General features: G+C 39.3%; 1 protein-coding gene across 1 annotated transcript in view; it reads right to left on the reverse strand.

Moving 5' to 3' along the window:
- EZH2 (enhancer of zeste 2 polycomb repressive complex 2 subunit) overlaps window positions 1-20978 on the reverse strand; it is a 50731-nt gene that overhangs the window by 566 nt on the left and 29187 nt on the right. The window contains exons 6-19 of the mRNA XM_059818266.1: window positions 20704-20847; window positions 20046-20148; window positions 19304-19467; window positions 12859-12950; window positions 11657-11897; window positions 11068-11237; window positions 10601-10695; window positions 5036-5076; window positions 3778-3903; window positions 3209-3387; window positions 2292-2387; window positions 1580-1661; window positions 656-736; window positions 456-540 (exon numbers count right to left, since the gene is read on the reverse strand). Of these exons, the coding sequence (XP_059674249.1) occupies window positions 456-540; window positions 656-736; window positions 1580-1661; window positions 2292-2387; window positions 3209-3387; window positions 3778-3903; window positions 5036-5076; window positions 10601-10695; window positions 11068-11237; window positions 11657-11897; window positions 12859-12950; window positions 19304-19467; window positions 20046-20148; window positions 20704-20847 (1699 nt within the window). The remainder of the gene's footprint in view (window positions 1-455; window positions 541-655; window positions 737-1579; window positions 1662-2291; window positions 2388-3208; window positions 3388-3777; window positions 3904-5035; window positions 5077-10600; window positions 10696-11067; window positions 11238-11656; window positions 11898-12858; window positions 12951-19303; window positions 19468-20045; window positions 20149-20703; window positions 20848-20978) is intronic.

Raw genomic sequence — 20978 nt, forward strand, 5'->3', positions numbered from 1 at the left:
TTTTCTTCAAGTGAGATGATTTTAGAGGAAAGCATGAACAGAACCTTAGCGATCACATCCCTGTGATGACACAAAAATACTTCTTGCCCATTTCTGAACGATGGGAGAGACAACCCATACTGCTGCCTGGGGAACCCTGCCAGGGAAAGGTTAACGTGCAGGGCTGCCGGGGAAAGTTGTGCAGCTCTGTCCCTCTTGGTCACTAAACTTATCTCTAGGCAAGCTGGTGTTACAGGTTTGCAAGGTTCTTACCCAGCTGCTTTGCTCAAGTCAGGCTTACTACGGTGTCCGGCTTAAAAAAACAACTAAAAAAATATGCAAGGGGACTGCTGCTCCGCTGCTGAGACCTGAGGTTGTAAGGAGGTGGGCACAGTAATTAGTCATGAGCTGGACAGAAATACTGAAAGTTAATCCAGTCTCTTAACAGGAAGAAGTGACAAAATCCATCTACCAACCTGTAGTCAAAGAACAGTTCCTCACCAGTCTGAATGGCTCTTTTAGCAAATATTCCTATTCTGTGATCACCATTAACCATCATAACTGTTGAAAAGAAATGTAAAATTAGGTTAACACAAATACTGGTAAAATGCGTATTCTAAGTGAGTATCCCACAACATTTCATACATTGCTAAAAGGAAGTAAATTTAAAACTTACCTTTTGCATAGCAGTTGGGATTTACCGAATGGTTTGCAAATCTAATTTTGTTGCCCTTGCGTGTTGCATCCACCACAAAATCTAGAAGGGGGGGAGAAAACCAAAACCCACAGATGATGGATAGGTCACCTACAAACAAATTTTTGTGCTTAATACCTAGTGTGCTTGCATTTTAGCAGCTGGAAAACCTAACTGCTTGGCTTCCCACCTGGAAGAGCTGGCACATCATCCTACCATCGCTTTATTGCTCTGCAAGACTCAAAATATTCCTGCTGCCCCACACTGCGCATTCCATTTATCTCCTGCCACAGTGGCACTGCCTTAGTTCCTCATTTGAAGCTTCTCTACCTTTATTCCACAAGGACAAGCTCCCTAAATATGCTAAGTCAACATTGACATAAAGCAGCTTTTTTTTCCCCCCCGTTCAAAGTTTTGCAGTATTTATTTCACGCTCGACACAGCGCAGTCTGTATTTTTTCTCTTCAAGTGGCAGTAGTCACATGTCTGTTTGGCTTTTTTTCCCCCATCATAAAATTACCATCATAACTCACTGCTAATTTAAGTCACAGTAAAATTATGTCAGACAATACTTAGCAAGCCCTTTAAAGTCTTTAGGCTACTTTACTAATGCTTGCATGTAATTTTACTCCATGAAATTCTACTTCTACTCAACTCATCTCGTATATTTGGCTTGTGTAATAGGCTCCATCGCTATTATCTAGTTGACTAGCATTTAGGAAAAATAAGAAAGCACTAGCTATCAATAGTAGGAATCTAGGTGTTGCTAGGAAAAGATGTGCAGAAGAAAAAATGTCACAGTGTTTTTGTTACCTGCTGCCTGCAAAAGAACAGGGCTGAAGAAAATGGTGAGCATGCGTATTTTATTTATGCTGCAAGGGTTGTGACCAGTACATACATACATACCATTATTCAAGTTAAACAGAAAGCTGCACATGTATTTGTCGTATACTTTTCCTCTTCTGTCTGCCTCATCCTGAGAAATAATCTGAAAGAAATAGGAATTGTAAAAAAAGAGACCACCCCTCACCTTTTGTAACCGTAGCAGCTTGAGGTCAAAAACCCCGACATTCTTCTGAGAGAAAGGGGTTTTTTTTTCAATTCTCTGGGACTGAAAATATTCCCAGACACAAAGTACTGTTTTCGGCCAGCATCCTGTGCTTATCCAACAACCATGGTTCGCTCCCAGCATAACCAAGTTTATTCAGAGCAGAAGGAAAGCAAGAATTGCTTCTTATCTCAAAATCAAGACTACATACCTGATTCAGGGTTTTCTTATTACTATAGAACATCATTTAGTGAAAACGCCTACTGAATTTTCATACTGTACTAAATGATTTTGCACAAAATTCCAGGCACGTCTGAATTGAAATTACATCTAAGATAAAAATGACACTCCAGCCTCTCATTCTCATGAGAGCCTGTATCAAATTTTTGGTGACGTTTCAACCGTCTAGCTCCTGGGTTTGGAGCTCTGACAGTGGTAGCTGCATCCTTAGTCAATCACAGCTCTCTGTCTAAACCTGATACCAAGTTAGAGGCAGTTTCTTGCTCCCTAGCCAGCACACAACTTCTTCACCGGTCAAGCTCATACATAACCAGTGTTCTCCGTCCTTACCTCACCACAGTATTCAGAGATGAATTCGTTCTTCTGTACAGGATCTTTGATGAAAATTCCCCAGCCTGCCACATCTGAAGGTGCCAATAGCAAGTGCTGTGGGAGAGAAAACCCAAAAAGTTCAGACGGGCCTGGCTTGGATTTGGTTTTTGTTTTGGTTTTAATTGTACCACTTAGCAAAACATATGCTGGGGCTCCAGGAGAGAGGACAAACACGGATTCTTCTAATTATCAAACACACACTGAAATTACAGCTTGTGGATCAGAAGTTGTATGTGAAAGAAAAACCACAGGAAGTACTTGAAAACCAATAAAAATTTTAGTTTAACCCTGAAATGAGGGTGTTACATAGAAACATATACACTAAGGAGTTCAAACTAGAAAGGTCTGCAGACAGGAACCCACTACTGATTAGCTCAGCATTCAACTGAACTAGTTTGTGAGAAGATGTTCTGGAGCAGAAATAAACCTTGGTGTATTTATTTAACAGAGCTGAACGGGCTTTTGAGATTTCTTCGGTAGACTGTACACCAGTTTGTGCGTTAGAATCAACAACTGAAGAAAGAAATAGCCCACATCTATGTCCGAGCCAAACTTTCTTATGCTGATCTAGGGGAAGACTGATGAGTTATCACTTTACAACAGCAGCCTATTTGCAAGTTACAAGCGAAGCCTGAATGGGGAAAAGGAGATATTCTACTCCAGCGTTACACAGAAAACACCCAACTAATTGGTTCATGACAAAACATACACAGAGCTTACCAGCAGCACATAAGCAAGCTAACGTAAGCGACAGCTACCTCCCTTTTTGTTTTTCCTTTCCTGTTTGACAGCACAAAGGCAAAGAAATTCCATTCTCTGGCATGAAAACATAAAAACACCTCAAAACCAAGGCGGTTTTGTAACTAGCTACGTACTTTTTTGGATCCTCTCTGAATGCTGCAGTTCTTGCAAGAAACATTTTTGCTGTCCCAGTGGTCGGCTGCTCCACACGTTAGGCAGAGGTCGGGATCACATTCGCGTACAGCTAGGTAACACGGACACTGCTTAGTGTTGCATTGTGCTTTACAACGACATCCAGGGAACCTGTTTTGGCCTACAAGGGAATATATGGAAAACAAAAAGGGCAAGCATGAAAAAAGTACATTGTAAGATTAAGACAGTGCAGATTATAGCATATCAGAATATTAAAAAACCCATAGCCGTTGATATCTGTATAGGCCATACGGGAGTACTGTAAATTCTTTCCTTCCCGGATTTTACTTTAGTCTTCCTCAATTTTAAGTCCGAAGATTTGCTTCCGACTTCATTCAACGGCTAATTAAGAGGCCCAAATTAAACTGAACACGTGCTCCCTTCTCACACTGTTTGACATAAGTTGCTGCTCCCGCAAACGCTGTCTGCAGTACAGACTGCCTGCTAGTGCAGAGTTAGATGTTGGGACAGTGAAAGACATTCACAGACAGCTTTTCAACGTTTTACTTACATTCTGAGCTGCACTGACAAAACTTCTCACAGAAGTTTTGAGCAATTACACATGGGCATGAGCTATCACAAGGCTGACGTGGATGATCACATGGCTGATAGTTGTAAACATGATTCGATGAGCCATCTGAATAAAAATAGCAACATTTTGGAAAGTTGCAAGGTGCAAACAAACAACATGCAGTTCCCGTCACTCTTTAAAGCAGAAATTCCCTTTTAGCTATTTAACTAAGACAACCCCCAAAAGGAACAAAAAAATCCCAAACCTACGCTCAGCGGGGATAAAAACCCAAAGGACACCAAACCAGAACTGTAACGTTCGTTAGGTGTTTGTCACCATTAGGTGCCTGCTTCCTAGTGCACTTCATTCTTCCCATTCCTCAGCTGCTTCGAGTATTCAGAGCTGAAAACTGTTTACTGTGGAAAACTGAAAAACGAAACTACAATGGTATAATTTCCTGGGTGAACACGTTCTAGAGTAACACTGATATTATTCAGCAAAGTAAATTTGCTCAAATACACAAAGTAACTTCTACTCTGGAGCAACAGTCAACTTTCAAAGAGCTACACTGGCAAAATAATACCTGGTCATTATACGACTGTGCTTTCCCAAGTCAATTTTCCAATACAGACAACGCTAGCATCTTACAGGCAAGGAGGGTCTATCGGGAACAAGTCTAGAGCTTTACCTATAGAGCAGCTAGGAGAATTTGGTGCTATATAAATTATATTTGCTGTTAATACTCCTGAGCTTGTGTTGGGTTCACATGTGTTCATAAAAATGTTCAAGTTAACAATCAGCAACCAAAAAGGAGAGAGACACAAATGGATTGATTATTTATGTTGCTAGAAGTCCCAACCACTCTCAACAAATTTTCGGATAACTAAAGTAAGCTGGTCTTTAAAAAAACCAAACAAATGCCGCTTTTTACCGCAGCTCCTATTGTTAATACCGTTTTTATCTGTACTTCAACAAGGCCATACTGAAAAGATTGTAAACTCAGCCTCCTTCCTTTCTTCTTGAATTCTACAGAGCTCTTCCACTTACGTAAACCAAACAGTACCTTTTGTCCCTACAATATCTATAATGAGAGCTTACTTTTTTTCTTTTTGTTCCCCCTATAATCTCAAGCTCCCCATGGAATGTATATAATGGCCTAACATTTTAAAAAAACCCCAAAACCCCAAAAAACAAAATCAGAAAAGCAATAGTAGGATCTTAAAAGTTCAGGACATAAATTGAATGGAAAGATGCTAACCCTTTTTCAGCTGTATCTTTCTGCAATGAGCAGCCCACAACCTGCAAAAAACACAAAACAAACACAAGAAGGTTGACAGGAACTCCTCCTGCAGTGGGCTGGGAAAGGTAGCTGCATCTTGCACCCAACGAGACTTAAAATGGGAAAGCTTCTGGTAACATGAACATCAGCTAACTGTGCGCAAGTCAGGAGCGGCGGCAGCGGAACCACCCTGTCCCAATCTCTTGGAGCTGACAAGACCAACGCTCTGCAGGCTGCTCCCTCCCCCTCCCCGCACCATTCCTCGAGTCCCAGGATTGTACCGACGAGCAGCCCTCACCCAGCCCAGGCTAGAGAGATGCTTAAATTCAGATGATCTTTAAGGCCAACCTGCAAAGAGGAGGCTGCTGGAGCTGCTTCTAGCAGGCAGAAGCAGCAGCAGAAGGAAGGATACGGAATTGCAGCTATGCGGGGACGTGTCTAAACAGGAGAGTGAAGATCTGTCAACCGTTTGCTTCACAGGACTTGGCCCCAGCACCACGCTGGTAGTCTCCTACAGATCACAGCCAGGTATTACCCTTCATCTGCTGAGCCCCAAGTATATGACAACAGGAGATCACATCTGTCTGGCACCGCCACGCTGATGCGACCTTGGTATTTCTTCTGGTTGGACAGACTTTTCCCCAGTTTGTTCTGACTGGTGGTACTGTGCTAAGTCTTTTCCCTTCTACTTCAAACTCTTTTCTTATGACCTGGCAGTATTCCTTCAGTGTCCTCTGTCTCCGTTGGCTGAGCTAAGCAGTCCCTTTGCAAGAAGTGGTGGTTTTGTGTGGTGTGTTTTTGAAAATCCTTAATCTAAATGTTTTAAAGTTTATACTTCTTGGAGACTCTAATGGAGCAACATTAAGAGAATATGGGAGAAGCCTCATTCCCTGGCCAAATAATACACTGCTAGCCGCACCTAGCAACCTCACTTTCTGTGCAGATGTACTTCGCAGTCCAAAATACTCGTGAACACACATGCTCAAAAATCCCCAGCACAGAACCCTTGGAAAGCTATTCTGCCTTTCACTGAATGCAGCTCTCAGAAGTTTGCGCTCTGAAAGAATATTTCCCACTGTAACTACTTAAATAGGACTTTTTTGCTGCTACTTCTTCCATAAAAGCACAGGATCAATCTCTACTTTAACCGAATGGTGAGCTCCCCCCCTCAATAGCTTTAGGTAAACAAGATTCTGTACGCAATTGCTCTTTCAAAGCTTTACCCTTAGACTTCAAGTGCCCAACAGCCAACTTTCTTACAAGCATTTGAAGGAACCCATGCAAGTTACAAACCCACAGAGGCAGACCTGTCCAAGTATCTGAGGTTGAAGGGAGGGAACAAACCCAAAGACTATCAGCATTGCAGAGCACTGTAACAAATAGATGACATTCCTATTAAGAATGATTCACTCTAGAAAAAAGGCTACCAACATGTACTTACGAATTATGAGTTGTTGACTCTCTGCAAGAAGACAGTTCCCATATAATTGAAAGAAGGAGTGCAGTTTTGACTTAAATTACTCTAATGCACATCAAGCTGCTTTTCTTTTTTGCCTGGCTGGTATTTGGCAAATGTAACATATACTGTATTTTTGAACAATTCTTTCACAGAAGCTTGTCTCTCAGCCCAAGATAATAAGGACTTACTAGCATACCAAACCCTTAAAAGCTTTCTGTGGATAGACTTCTTAAAACACCATTTCATTTGCAATTAGTATGAACTATTTTATTTTTTTTTTTGGTAAGCACTACCCTAATACTTTTAAAGTAAAATGCCCCTTGCTGGCTAGTTGCCACCTGTTTCTATGGGTAACTATAGACTGTATGGACAAAGATTGCCACTGTCAACAAAGCATTAATACTAACAACTCAGAATGGATACCAAATTAAATATGGCAGTCACAATGGCAAAGGCATCAGCTTAACCGCTCTTGTAACAGCGACCGGCGTCAAAGGAGGACGAGACCCTAGCAAGAAAGGAGCTGGAGACATGCAGCGTGAGCGTGAATTGTGGGGAATGACAGAAAACAACATGAAGTAAGCTGCCAACACCGTGCTAATCAAACCTTCTGTCGAATTGGTCAATCAAACAATACCTTCATTGGCTTGTAACTTCCAAAAACTGCCAGGAAGCACTGCAAGGTCCCTTGATTAGTGCACAAAGCTGAAGCCTGAATGAGTACCAGATAAATTAGTCCACCTTTAGTATATCTGCCCTATAATCTGCTACCTCAACCAGAAACAAAAAGGCAAAATCTGCTCCCATGAAGCAGAAGGCAAGGAAAAGACAAAGTTGAGAAAGCTCTCGCAACTCGAAGCTTCATAAAAAAAAGCAAAATTGGAAACTCAGTGGCAGATTTCCAAGCAAGCAGGTGGATTTGTACATCTGGTTGCTGACATCTGCAGGATAGCCAGCTTAGAAAACAAGTGTTTCCAGAAGCATCGTGACAGAAGCTGTCAAAAGTATTGTTCTTCTCTGCTAACAACCTACTAATTTTGCCAGTGTTTTTAGGAAGCACTGGTATCAGCTAATCAGGCAGTAGAAATGCATTCTTTGGAAGAAGCTACACTAGTATTTTTTTTTTTTTTTCCGCTGCACAGGGATACTTTGCTACCTAAAACAGCACTGAAAATTCAGAATACGTGCCAATTATGTCAATATATGTAGTCAAGTCTTTGCAGTGTTTGATTTTCTGGCATCATGCAAAGACTTCTTCTCAGTCACCTAAATCATACCTTATCCACAGCCTCCCCACCACTCTAAGGCTCAGCCTTCCAACCAGGTGTCACACAAGAACATCTGCGCCAATGCCTCAGCGGCACCTTGTGCCTGATCACAGTCTTTAAATCCCTATAAAAAGGCACCCTGAACTCTAGGCAGAGCCACGTAAGCTATTCAAATGTATGCAGTGAACAGTAGGCCAGCGGAACGTAGGGACAGGAGGAGGAAAATGAGAAAAATGGGAAAAAATAAAATACTTTCAAATAAAGTGTACTAAGTAAACTCCCATCCGAATAGGGGCTGAGGGAGGAGAGGAAAACAAAAATAATCAAGCAGCAGCATTACCTGGCCCTACAATCAAATAACAGATCCTTAGCAATCCAGAGGAAGGAATGTTGGTTAGTTAAAGCAAACCCAATTCAGCTCCCAGCAATGGAAGAAAACGTACACGTAAGAGAATGAACAGTGCTGAAGTACTCTCCCTCCAGCATACGCTCATGCCTGTCTGAATTCTTTCTCGGTTCAGATTTTTCTATTGGCTTCTATGCAAAGTACTTATTCCTCCAGCAAAGCAGAGTTTTCACAAACTGCCAGGTTAGTCTCCGATACATGGGACAGGTTCTGACACTTACTGGTGCTCCAAAAACCAACTATATAAAAAGTCTTCTCCTCTCATTGATCAGCTTTATTATGGCTATCTAACAAAAATGACATTGGAAGGAGGGAGCGAATATCTTTTACTATCCAAGAGAGGTATAGTCTTGCCAGCTAGTTGCTCAGTACGCCTACACGGGGACCAAGATCGCATGGGAAATAGGCAAAGTCTTGTAAGAAAAATCTGCTATTGAATCAGTTACAAGAGGACATTAAAAGCAGCCTTCTGCTGCTGCTTTTCTCTGCGGTGAACGCTGCTTTTGCTTGAAGGCTGTCTACCACATGTACAGGTGGAAAACCTGCAGACCAGTAAGTCCCTTGCAGTGGAAAAGTGCAAACAGGACAGAATGGCCTTCCCGGCTCTAGGACTGGATTTACTCTATGAGTGAGTAAACTCAACTCAAAAGAAACATAAGAAACAAAGAAAGACTTCCAGATGGTTTTCCCAATTGCTAGTTGTGCGACATCTTTAGAGTGTGCTCAGATTACAGTAGTATGTAGGCGGCCTAAAAGGTTTTCCTTTTTTAAGAGACCACTGCACATAGAAGAATGGAGACAGCTTGATTGCCACATATTCTGTGAAATCAAATTAAAAAATTATCTCCTTCCTTCAATGAGCGTTAAAAGAATTAAAAGGCATTTCAAAACTAAATTGCTAGGATAAAAGTTTTTATATTGGCAACTAATAAGAACAAATTAACATCACGAAAGCCCACGTAATGGTATGTGCTTTTATTTATTTGGGAAAAAAAAAAAACCCAAACCAGAAAAAGTCTCAAAACTCCTCCAAAACAATGTCAACCTGGTACCCATACAATCCATTTCAGCTTCAAAATACATTTACGCCTTTTAGTTGCTCATTTCAAGTAGAGGCAGTGGCACCATTTTTATAGCAATTTGCATGAATCTGAAAGCAAGCTAATTCCCAACTGCATATTCCAAACTTGTGCTATGGCTATTAACTCCAGATTTAAATAGCCAAGCCCACCAAATGCCCCAAAACTTGAAAACTGTGCAAAGAGCAGTAAATCAATATTTTTTGCTCAGAACAGAATCTCTTCCAGATGCTCACTGAATCTTTTCCTAGCCCACATCGGCTGCCTCTATGCTACAAAGCAGAAACATTGTACACCACGTCAACAGTATCTTTGAGCCAGTAACAGGAATTTCACTAAGCCTGGAAATAATAAATATACTTAGATAAGCTAAGACAGAAGCAAGAAGAATCGATGGGAGAAGAACTGGAAGAACAAACTTGGGGGAAAATAAGGAAAGTTAAGGGGAGAAATAGGAAACTTGACGGAAAAAAGCGTACTTATTGCTTGCAGAAAGAAACGTTCTTGCTAATTTTCAGTCAGCTTTTTATCTCCTATGTTCTTATCCCTGGGAACAAAAATAGTCAACACAGAGTTGCATTTTTCAAACCTCGGGATTCTCAAAGAAAAATGCGTTTCGCTGACAGACAGCAGCCACCAATTTTACAATTTCAACAGGAATTGTTTCAGATGGTCTTTGTGACTCCAGCAAAAAGCTTGATTTTGTTCTTCATTGCAGCTTCACTTTAAACAACTTGTTAACCTGGTTCTTTAGTTGAAGTTCTAGTTGATAATGAAACTGGGGTGCTACAAAGGAATAGTCTCTCAAAGACAAAAAAGACAATCCTACTAGTTTGCCACAATATTTTTGCTTACTGATCAGAATCTTAATGGAATACACTTCACCATAAAAATCCCAGGAGTTTTAATTTAGAAAATACCATAAAATCATTATTGAATCCCATTATAATGCTTGTAAATGTCATATTTATTGCTGCAAACAAAATTATACCGCAATATCCTGAATGTTATAACAAGCTGCGTAGAGTATTTCTAACCTAAACTTAGTTTGACTACTTGCAGCAATACACCTACAAGAATCTGCTAACAAGAGTCTGGCTGTTAAAGAGGTTAAAAAGAAGGGAGAGGGGAAGAGAAGTGGAAGGTTATGCTTGCCAATGCAGTATGACTTTTGTCTGAAATCAAAACACCATTTTGTTTTATTGCTGCAAATTTTGACTTTGGAAGCAAACAGAGAAGAGTTGCATGACTTTTCCTCCGAAATACTTTCTGTTCTGATCCCCTGTATCTCCAATTTATTGTTATGCTAAGGTTATTTAGTAACAGATTTACCTGTGTTTCCTTTTCTTCTTTCTGGGAGGAGTATCAACATCTTCAGCAGGGACTGGAGCAATAATACTAGATTCCTTTACTCTAAACTCATACACCTAACAAGAGATACCATAATACATCCACGATAAATCTCTCACTAATAGAAAGTTGCTCATTTTGTAAGTTAGTATGATTTCCTCCAACCAACAACTTACAGATTATATCCAGTCATAGTCTCTTTTCAATACATTTAAAGTTGATTATTTTTGTCATTTAAGAACATATAGTCTAATTTAAACCTCCTCTAAATTTAATTTAAAAACAGTTTTAAAACTTTTATATATCTGTGGCATGAATTCTAGATCATAGCATTCTTGGGAAAAACCAAGAAAATTAATTAATTTTCTCTTTTACTAATCAATACTAGTATTTCTATACTTCAAAGTAAAACACTATCATCCTTATCAGTGAGTAGCTTCCCTTCTTACCTGCCTGCACGTTTTGGTCCCAATCAGTCTGGCAATTGCACAGAAGTTGTCATAGTAGGTGCCAATAAGAACTCTAAACATTGAGGCTTCTGCACCACTCCATTCCACATTCTCCGGAGGCTCAATATTTGGCTTCATCTTTATCGGTGTTTGACACCGAGAATTTGCTTCTGTAATAAATAATTGAGAGTACGGGTCAATGTAAGGCTATGTTTCAAAAATTTTACACAGCCCTTAAAAATGTCAAATTATTAACCGTAGTTAAAAACATCCCAGGTTTTTGTTGTAATTGTGTCCTAATCTAAGTGCCACAACAAACCAGCACTTTTCACGTACCTCTTAGAGAAGTTAAAAATCAGCTAACAGCAGCTATTGAAGTTACACGATCTCACCTCTATATATAAATAGAGATAACCTGGCAATTTTCTTACAGGGTTCTATTTGATTCAACTTATATTATTACTCTGTCTTTTCACTCAGTTCCATACATTCCAAATACAGGGTTTCTAGGATCGCATGGGCTCAGCTTGGTTTTTTATCCTCTCAAGCACTGCAGCTAATTGACTGAAGAAGCATTCACAAGCCTTACCAGAGGAACTCGATGTTTCATCTTTCTTTTCTTCTTCTTCTTTATCATTGTTTTCTCCTCCAGTTTCAGTTCCAGCTTCTCTATCACTATCTGTATCTTTTGATTCCAATACATTTATTGTCGGCGTGCTGGGTCTGCTGGTGTTGTTTGGAAGTCTTCCCCTTCGGCGGCCACCTGGGCGCTTTGGTGGTGTCTTTATACGCTCAGCAGTCAAGGCAGCTGCAAACTCCTTTGCACCTTCCTAAGCACAAAACATTACAATTTTCAGTAAAAGAATTAAAAAGTGTTTTCACCTGTGGTCAGGGATTGGGGGGGGGGAACACGTTCTACTTGCATACTGTATAACTTTGCATTATTATATTATCATACACACACAAATTCCAGTTAAACATACTCTAACCATGAACATAAATACTTTTTATGCCATCATGGCAAAAAAATAGAAGTACTTATGTCAGTATTTCAGTTCCACTTTCATTTTGGCTGCCAAGTGAAAAATAATTCAGTAGTAAATTTCTATTTTCCTAGATGACAGAAAAAAATGATAATTTCCCACAGAGAATACCCTTCAAAATACAAGAACTCTTCTTGCACATGGCACTTAAACAATACACGTTCTGCATTTTTTACAATGCAATCACTGGTAATTTGTTTTCTAGTAGAAAGGGGTATGACAATGCGTAGCAAGTTTTTAGATTGGAAAATTACATAGTTTCTCATACTGAAAAATTTAGGGGAAGTACGAGAGATATTTGAAATTATATTACTAACAATTTCCCCTTATTAATTTCCAACCTGTTGTTTCTCACGAGCAGAAATACTGGATGGAATCCGCCTTCAGCAAACTAAAAAACCTTTATAATTTTAGGCTGCGATATAACTTACGAGAGCGCTAAGTCTGTAAGATACAGTTCTTTGACTAGATTGGACACAATAGCAGCAACACATTATTGGGAGGTAATAATCTTTCTTCCCTACAAATATCTCAGGCTACATCTAATAGAGCTAAAAATTATTCCTACTTAGACTTTCACTTGATGATTGGAAGTTAAACTCTTTTCTTTCGCACAAACTGAAGGTAACATACTTGACTGAAAGTGGCCCACTATCATAGATCCAGCATGTCCTTACACTAAGCGTAGCGTGCTATACTGCAGCTAGCACCAGCACTTGGTGAATTCTAACATATGAAATTATCTTACCAGATGTTGATAACAGTGCGGTCCACAAGGCTTATTATCTAATGCTGTTTCTGTATTCTTTCGTTTGTAAGTATTAGGAGTTGCGTGGAATGCTGTTGAATCAAAACATCACATTTGTAAGTTTTAATATAAAAATACATTAAATATCTAACCTCAAACAGTATCCAAAACATAAAGGTTTACCATGGCCTTACTAAAACCAGAATAAAAATGATAACAAATAGGGTTTATTTGGTGGTTTTTTTCCATCTAGTGACATTTGACTTACCACATAAATACACAGAGACAGCACATGGGTAAGTTTCGCATATGCCCGTTTACATCAGTGAAGACAATCGTCACATTTGTTTCGTGTATCAAGGAAGACTTGCTGTATCTCCCTTCCCAATAAACAGAACAGACTTTACCTACGTTACCATGTTAAACAGAATTATTCAGGGCTTCTCCTATTAACGCATGATCATCTCTCAATCTGTAAGATTCAGGTGTTCAATTTCTATCTTGTCAAAAAAATCCAACCCCACACACTTCGGAAAGGTAATGGACCCACTTTTCATTTTGTTAGTGAGGACACATAAGCATTTTTACTCTATTAGTTTATCAGCGCTCCAACTAAGCTGACAGACGGTAAGACTTCAGTTCCTGTATCCCAGCTGCAGGGTAAAAATAAGCTAGCATCGCACAGTCGCTCTGGATCAGAACAACCACAGTTAAGCCTGCCAACTTGCAGAGAAGTGTCTGCTCGTGTATCTGACGGACTCTGCATAGCTCCGTATAAGCTGCAGAACGGTGACTCGGAACGGAGCAGAACTGGGTACGTTACAGATGCAACAGGAGCACCTTCGTAACAGGATGGCAGGGTTTCCTACCCATTCCCTTTGCCAGAGCTCATCTCTACCAGGTCTCCCCTCCTGCAATCCCTGCCTCCCAGCAGGATGTTTTCAGAGAGACTGACTTTCCAAGTTTTGCTGGAAGTCTTGGGAACTCTTCCGTATCCCTTACTTAACTGAAGCCTGGAAACCTGCAGCTAGGCTCTCACCAGAACTCATATACTCACGTTCCCAAATTATATTAGGAGCTTTTTGAAATACCATCCTTAGTTTTCTGCAATTCTCTTTTTAAAATAATTCCTCCATGCTCAAGGAACGAATTTTTGGGGTTTTATATAGATAGACAGACATCAATACTTTTTCCCCCTAAATGTGCTAACAGTGGCATACACAACTGCAAGGAACAAAAATGGAGAATGCACTCAAGTTTTTTTTTTTTAAAAAAAAAAAAAGAAAAAGAAAGAAAAGACAGACTGCTCAGTGCTAGCTGTCTTTTTTCTAACACTCCATGAAGGCCTACAAAAGACGCTGGTCTGAAAATACTGAGTCCCAAGCACTGTAAAAGCACTTATGCTACACTTTTACCACAGTTGCAGTTAAGCAACTGTAACTTGCAGTTAAGTTTTTCAACACTCAGTGAATAAAAAGTGCTAGTGTTCAACCCGAAAGAAGAAATCCCTCCCCTCTTACCCATATTAATCCCTAAGAAGGGCCATTCCATACCAACACCACACGCATCCTTCTCCTTCAATAAGCCACCACCACAGGCTTTCCTACTCATCCTATTCCTAGACTGTACACGAGGCTTCTCTTTATAACAGTGCACCGTGCTTTCAGGACTGAACTTTTTAAATGCAGTTCTTTCCCTTTTCAAGAATATCTTCACAGACAAAGTTTTTAAAAGCAAATCTCATTTCAGTGATCTGGTTTGCAGTGTAGATCCACAAGCACTTGTCGGGAGGGTGACCAGTGGTGGTGAGCACTTCTTAAGGGAGCTTCTCTTATGAAACCACTCTATCTTGGAACCATCGCTTCATGCTCCCCTCCCACAAGGGAAGGTGTGCTAGAAATCAAATCATAAATTCTATAATGTTATGCCTGTATTAATGCCACCAGCACATGGAAACCTCAGGGAAGCAATGTATTCTTCCAAGGCTTCCTTAAAAAGGTATAAACAGTATAAAAGTATCACTAATTAAATATTGCATCACTTTCTCCAGAGAAATATATTACATTTTATAAATCTGGAAACACAAGAGCTTCAGTTTTCCACGTATGGGTCTATAGATATGTAAAAATTATTTACAAGCAAGTATAGGAATGTAATTTATGCATATTGTTGCTATTAGCACTCTTTCTTCCCCCACATTCCAGTTAAAAGCTTTTATGTGGTATGTCACTTCTCATATGTTTCACATATCCTTGAAGTGTTCATGCACTCTGTAGGTAAAATATGTTAAATAACAAAGAAACCTTGCAATTTAATGCCAAGTTATTCCACCTTTTCCCAGCTTTTAAGAAACAACGAGATGATGGGAGCCCCCCACCAGAAAGTAGAAGGGAAAAAACCCCACATTATTCTACACCGCATCTTTAAATTTGCACAGTATACTGTTTCATTCATTCAGGGGTTTGTTTGGGTTTTTTTCCATGTAACTGTTTTACCCTCTTTTCATACCACAAGGAAAATAATTTTGTGGCAATGCGAAAAACAGTAAAACATTTGCAAGCCATGATCCATATCCGACTGCTGCAATGTGCAGAAATCACAACTATTTTTTTGCACGTCACTTGCAGATGCAAGCATTTCTCTTTCAAGTTCATTTGTGCAAGATCCTAAAATGAGTGTTTATTTTTTTAAAAAATTGTTTTCCTTTAGACAATGAAGAAATGTTTAGTTTGTCATGCAGTGAAACAAATCAATGTTTGACTTTTTAAACCAGCCAGACCTCAAAAATACACTATATCTGATACTTAACATTAGAATCATATCGTGTATTCCACTATTTCTGAAACACCCAACACAGTATAGTACTGACAACTACAGTCAGAATCTACCACCGCTGTTGCAAGGTATTTTTTTGGGAGGCTTGTTACAAAGAAAGGACCCAGGACAAGAATAAAACTGTTTGTATAGCTGTGTTATGAATCTTGAAAATATCAGTAGTTATTTTTTTTCAAAATCAAACACGACTTTGTAGAATTTCCTAAATAACTAAACTCTATATTTCTTCAATAGTTTCCTTACGAAAGTAATTCTAAAATTGCTTCACTGAACGTGTTTTCTGTCTTTTATTACCTGTCTCATCCCCAATGGCCTCAGTTCTCATATTTTTCATAATGTGAAAGTACACAGGCAACAGTTTAGCCTGAAATGTACATTTGCTTCACAGTCAAGCTATTTGGGAAATTCTCCCTACCTGATATTTTTCCTTCTTCTAAATTCTTTGTTAGTCCAGACATTTAGGCATAATTCCTTGCTGTCAGCAAATGAAGTCGGTACACAAGTTTTTTCAGTAATGTCATCACCTGCACATAAAGGGATTGCCAGGTCGTCAAGGGGACTTGACACGTTAAAAATCTAATGATAACTTTTCCAATACTTAACTCAAATGTTCTAGAATAAAGATTTGAAACTACATAAAATAAGGCTAATCTTAACAAAAATGGAATCTAAGAGGGGGAATCACAAAAATCAAAACCAGACCTAATAGAATTCCTGTATTTTTTTAATTCTCTATGCCTTCTCCAGAGATTTGTGCCTTTCAAAGTACAAATCTGATCACTGTAAGCCCACCACGTTACCAAAGTAATTAATCAAAAACGTCATCTGCAGAAGCCAGGACATCATCCTGTAGTGCTTGGCAATTGCATGAAGTAGAACATAGGGGCAACTGATTAGGGCACTAGTAGAAATGTTACCAACTTTTTAAAAAAGTTGCGTTGTTAAATTGCTGCAGAGACACTGAAAATTGCTAATGCAGCCTTCCAATAACCAGAGTAGTCTTTTTTTGATGAGTTACTTATTCCCAGCAATGAATCTGGTGGATTTTGGCCAACAGTCTTAAAACTTCCCAGAAAGAGGTCATACAAGTGACTCTTTTGGTTTTTAACAGATAAATTCCTAGCTCTAGACAGACACACGGACAGACAGACACACAGACAGAGAACAATCCTCTTTCTTTGGTGTTACTACAGACAAAAGCAGAAGGAAGCAATGCATCCAAAGCAGTGACCAGTCACTGTAGAGGTGGGATTTGCATGTCTTCAGGGAATGGTGACTGAAGCATCAGTTTACTACATTCAGTGTCCAGTCTGGAGGCTACATAGCAAATGTGTAAATCAAGCTTCAAGCGATCTCTTTGCAACGATCAAGTATCAAATATATTTTTATCAGTGACAACGCATGTGCTGCATAAGCTGTTATGAAGAGCATTATCATAACCGGTAACTTCACGCTCCATCTTGACACAAAGGTACATCTTGAATGCCTCCTCAGTGGAAGTGTTACTCTTCCTTCTTTCTGCTATGGCCCTGAAAACCTCAAGAGGTGACTTAAAAAGTTTGGGCCTTTTAAAGTACGAGGCATGGTTTAAAATGAAGCCTTTGACGTACATCACTTTGCAAAGAATACTGACTTGTTTAAGGGACATATCAAAAATCACCAGCAACAAGAACTTAGGCAATCTTTCAGCATAAACACACTGTCTTCCACCTGAAGGGTATGAGCACAGAGAAAGGGGGCAAAACGCTTTCGGCTTGAAGGATGCTGCTAGTACGAGAACTGAATTCCTACAGCTGATCAGTGGCATGACTCTGGACTTTGTCATTGGCTGAATCTGGCACTTAAGAACATGTCAAAATGCACAACACACTGAACCCGTCCTTTACAGCACTAAAAGAAAAGTCTCACAGAATTGGTGACTCAAAACTGTGGACTGGTAATACCAGGCTCCCCAGAGTAGTAGATACCAAGATGTGGTCTGTGGATCCTTTCAGTTCTACTTCTAACAATCTGCAAAAATGACTATGAAAGGCAAATGCATATACTTCTACAGTTTTATAAGATTAGTGAGAAAAATGGCCTAAAACCACTGTTGCAGAAGTACCTAAAATCTTCTGGGGTGCTACTGGAAAAAGTTTGTTCTCACTATGTCTGGACAATGCTTTCTTGCTGACTTAGAAGTAAAACTAGACTGGCACTCAGTCTCCCTGCTAGACTATTGAGAGTGTCAAGAACTCGTAAAACCACTGCCAGACGAATGGATTTGCCAGGAGGTAGCATACAGCTTCACTTCCATGTCCTACAGACTAAGGCTGCATGCTGCACTTCTTGGAGTGAGTCATCCAGGCAACAAAGATACTTCTAAACAAAACCTACAGCTTCACAGAACACGCTGTGTTGAAGCTGGCTGGACAAGGCAGCAGCTATACCTCCAGAAATTTATTGTTCTTACTTCTGAATAGTGTTTAAGAGCTGCTTTCTTTGTATTTTCAAGCAAGGCCTGCCAACAGAATGCAAGGAGAAAGCGAAACTAACAGACCTAACTCCAAAAGCCACAAACACTAAAGAAACTAGGAACAGGAAAAGCTTCTCCCCCCCGCCCCCCCGCCGCCATCTGAGAACAACTCCAGTTCCTCCTCAAACTGAATGGCAACTAAGGGATACTAAAAAGCAGCAGCACTGTGTAAAGCCTTCAGTGTGAAGTACAAATACGGGCAGATTGCATGTGTGCTGGATGAGGAGCTGCTGACAAAGCACCAAGGTTTCCAAATGAACATGCATGCACACTCACAGTGGAACATGCAAATGAACAGTTAAGTCAAAAGAGAAAATTAATTTCAAATAGAGGGCATCATAGTATTCAACTACAAGTTGAAGCCACTTCATATTTGACTGTTACGTTCCCCTTTACATTTGACTGTTCTCAGAGAAAAAGATTGTCTCAAGTAGCACTTCAGAATCTCTCTCGTTCTTCACAATTTGCAAATGGATACTAACATCATTGCTAACGGTCTTGTAAAATCCGTTCCCCAAATGAATGGGGCAAGTCAGTGAAAAGGACATCACATTTTCTAAAACTTAGCTGTTTGAAACAATTCTTCTTCAAATCACCAAGTACAAGTAAAGTGGCTAGAAAGTAACCTGAGAGAATAAAAGATAAAACTGTTCAGGGATATTCATTCTCCCTGCTAGAAAATGAAGCAAGTCTGATGAATAACCAGATATTTTTATGGAGAAATATATTCCATTCTCCATGCACAAACTGAGAAAGTGTGACACAGAAACACTAGTAGAAAACAATGTAGTTTTCTTGAACGCTATAAAAAGACAAGTAACATTACGGGTTGGTCCAAACCAGGAATTCTATATGAACTCCTAAATGCAAAAAGCGTAACAAACTACCCCAAACAGCTGTATTCAGGTTTTTGAAGTATAGTTTTCACTGCAAAATCATGTCAACATGGACAAGTTGTTTTCGTAAACTTTAGCAACATTACTGCTTTTATTTTTTCTTCTCTTTCCTTCCTTCTGTATTGCATCTTATGGTGCTTTTAAGTTTCCTGACTTGCAAAAAATAAGAGATACACAAGCGCACTATAACTGTACTTACGATGTAAGAAGCAATCATATTTAAAACAGCGCCTACAGAAGAGTGTGTGAAAAGAGTGCAGGCTTTGCTCCCTCTGAACAGATTTAGCATTTGGTCCATCTATGTTTGGTGTGCATTCAGGAGGAAGAGCTCCGGGAAGCTGCTGCTCAGTGAGTTCTTTGTATCTTAAAAAAAAGAAATAGAAGTTATTTATTCAGTATAATTAAAAAAAGTAATTTTTGATTGTAGTACCACTCTGCATTTTCAGTGACAAATTAAAAGAAATTTGAGAAATCTATGCCAGCTAGAAAGCTCAATCTGTCAGTGATGTGACAAGTTATTAATTCCATACCCATTAATGCAAATATAAAGTCAGCTAGGAAAGAATGCATTTATTTTATGGACCGGCATGTCCTCATATATATTACTTGCTATTACTCACTAACTCCAAAAAGGAGACAACTTTTTTTTTTTTTTAACAGCAGCTGTTATTTTACCACCTCAAAAAAATAACATAGATTATTAAACACATGCAAGCACCCACTCTTCAGCAGTTTGAAAGGAAGGCTAATAAACACCTCTGTATTTTTTGACTCTGAGGGAACAGCCAATTCCCTTCCAATATCACTTGCAGAAGTTACACAACTGCCACAGAATGTAGCTGCAAGGGGGACCATTCCTCATCAACAAATATTTAACGAAGTCAAGGAATCTTTGTTTCATAATACAACACAGCAATGTATCCTAAGAAATACTTTCTTACTTCTCTTTCAATTCTTCCGCCGTACCCTTGTCTGGAAACATTGAGGAAATGGCTTCAAATATCTTGTCAGAAGGAAATCTTCGAGGTGGATGGCTTTCTTTCTCTGTCAAAGAAGCATAAAATTTGGAAAACAAAAAAAAATATATGTTTCTGCTCCTTTGCTACTTCAAGGAGATGTTCAGAGAAAGGGGAACTTCGCCAAAATCCTAATAAAAAAAAGAAGCAAAGGGTTTTATTTCTAAATTACAGACAACTTAAGCTGCATTAAGTGATCTTTCCTGCTGAGAGAACTCTACTAGTAAAATCTGGAGAAACCATTATTTCACCAGCAGATGGAGATGGCAATTCAGAACTCTGCCTGCTTCAGAATGATGGTATTTCATTTTCTGAGGAGTACCAAAGCATTTATTAGACAGATTTCCAACTGATTTTGGTGCATTTGACCATCTCAGTATGCAGATAAGCAAAAATTGGCAAAAGCACCTTTCGTAGCATTCTCTGTACAACTCTTGAACTAAATGGCAAAGGAAATGATGAAGAAAATGATGCTACTTTAGACCTGAAAACTATTAAATAGAAGGGTTTGAACAAATTTATTGAGTGATTAAAAGAAAAGGGTTTTTTGGTTTTAATTTTTAAAGTCTGCAGACAGACATACCCATCCTGTTACCTTCCCGATCTTTTTGCTTGTCATCTCTTTCATCAGGATTGTCATCTCCATCATCATCATCTTCATCATCACTATATTGACCAAGTGCATTGACCAGCTCAACAAATATTTCATCATTGATAAATCCACATTCTGAAATTCAGCAAAATTGGGAGTGAACAGAAAAGCACAAGGTGTATATGAAGTATTTTTAATCCTCCCTACACTTGAATTAAATTATCGCAAATGCTGTAATTTATTAAAAACAATTTCGTATTTTTCCA

Source organism: Gavia stellata, chromosome 6 (genome assembly GCF_030936135.1).
Source record: "Gavia stellata isolate bGavSte3 chromosome 6, bGavSte3.hap2, whole genome shotgun sequence".
NCBI classification, from domain to species: domain Eukaryota; kingdom Metazoa; phylum Chordata; class Aves; order Gaviiformes; family Gaviidae; genus Gavia; species Gavia stellata.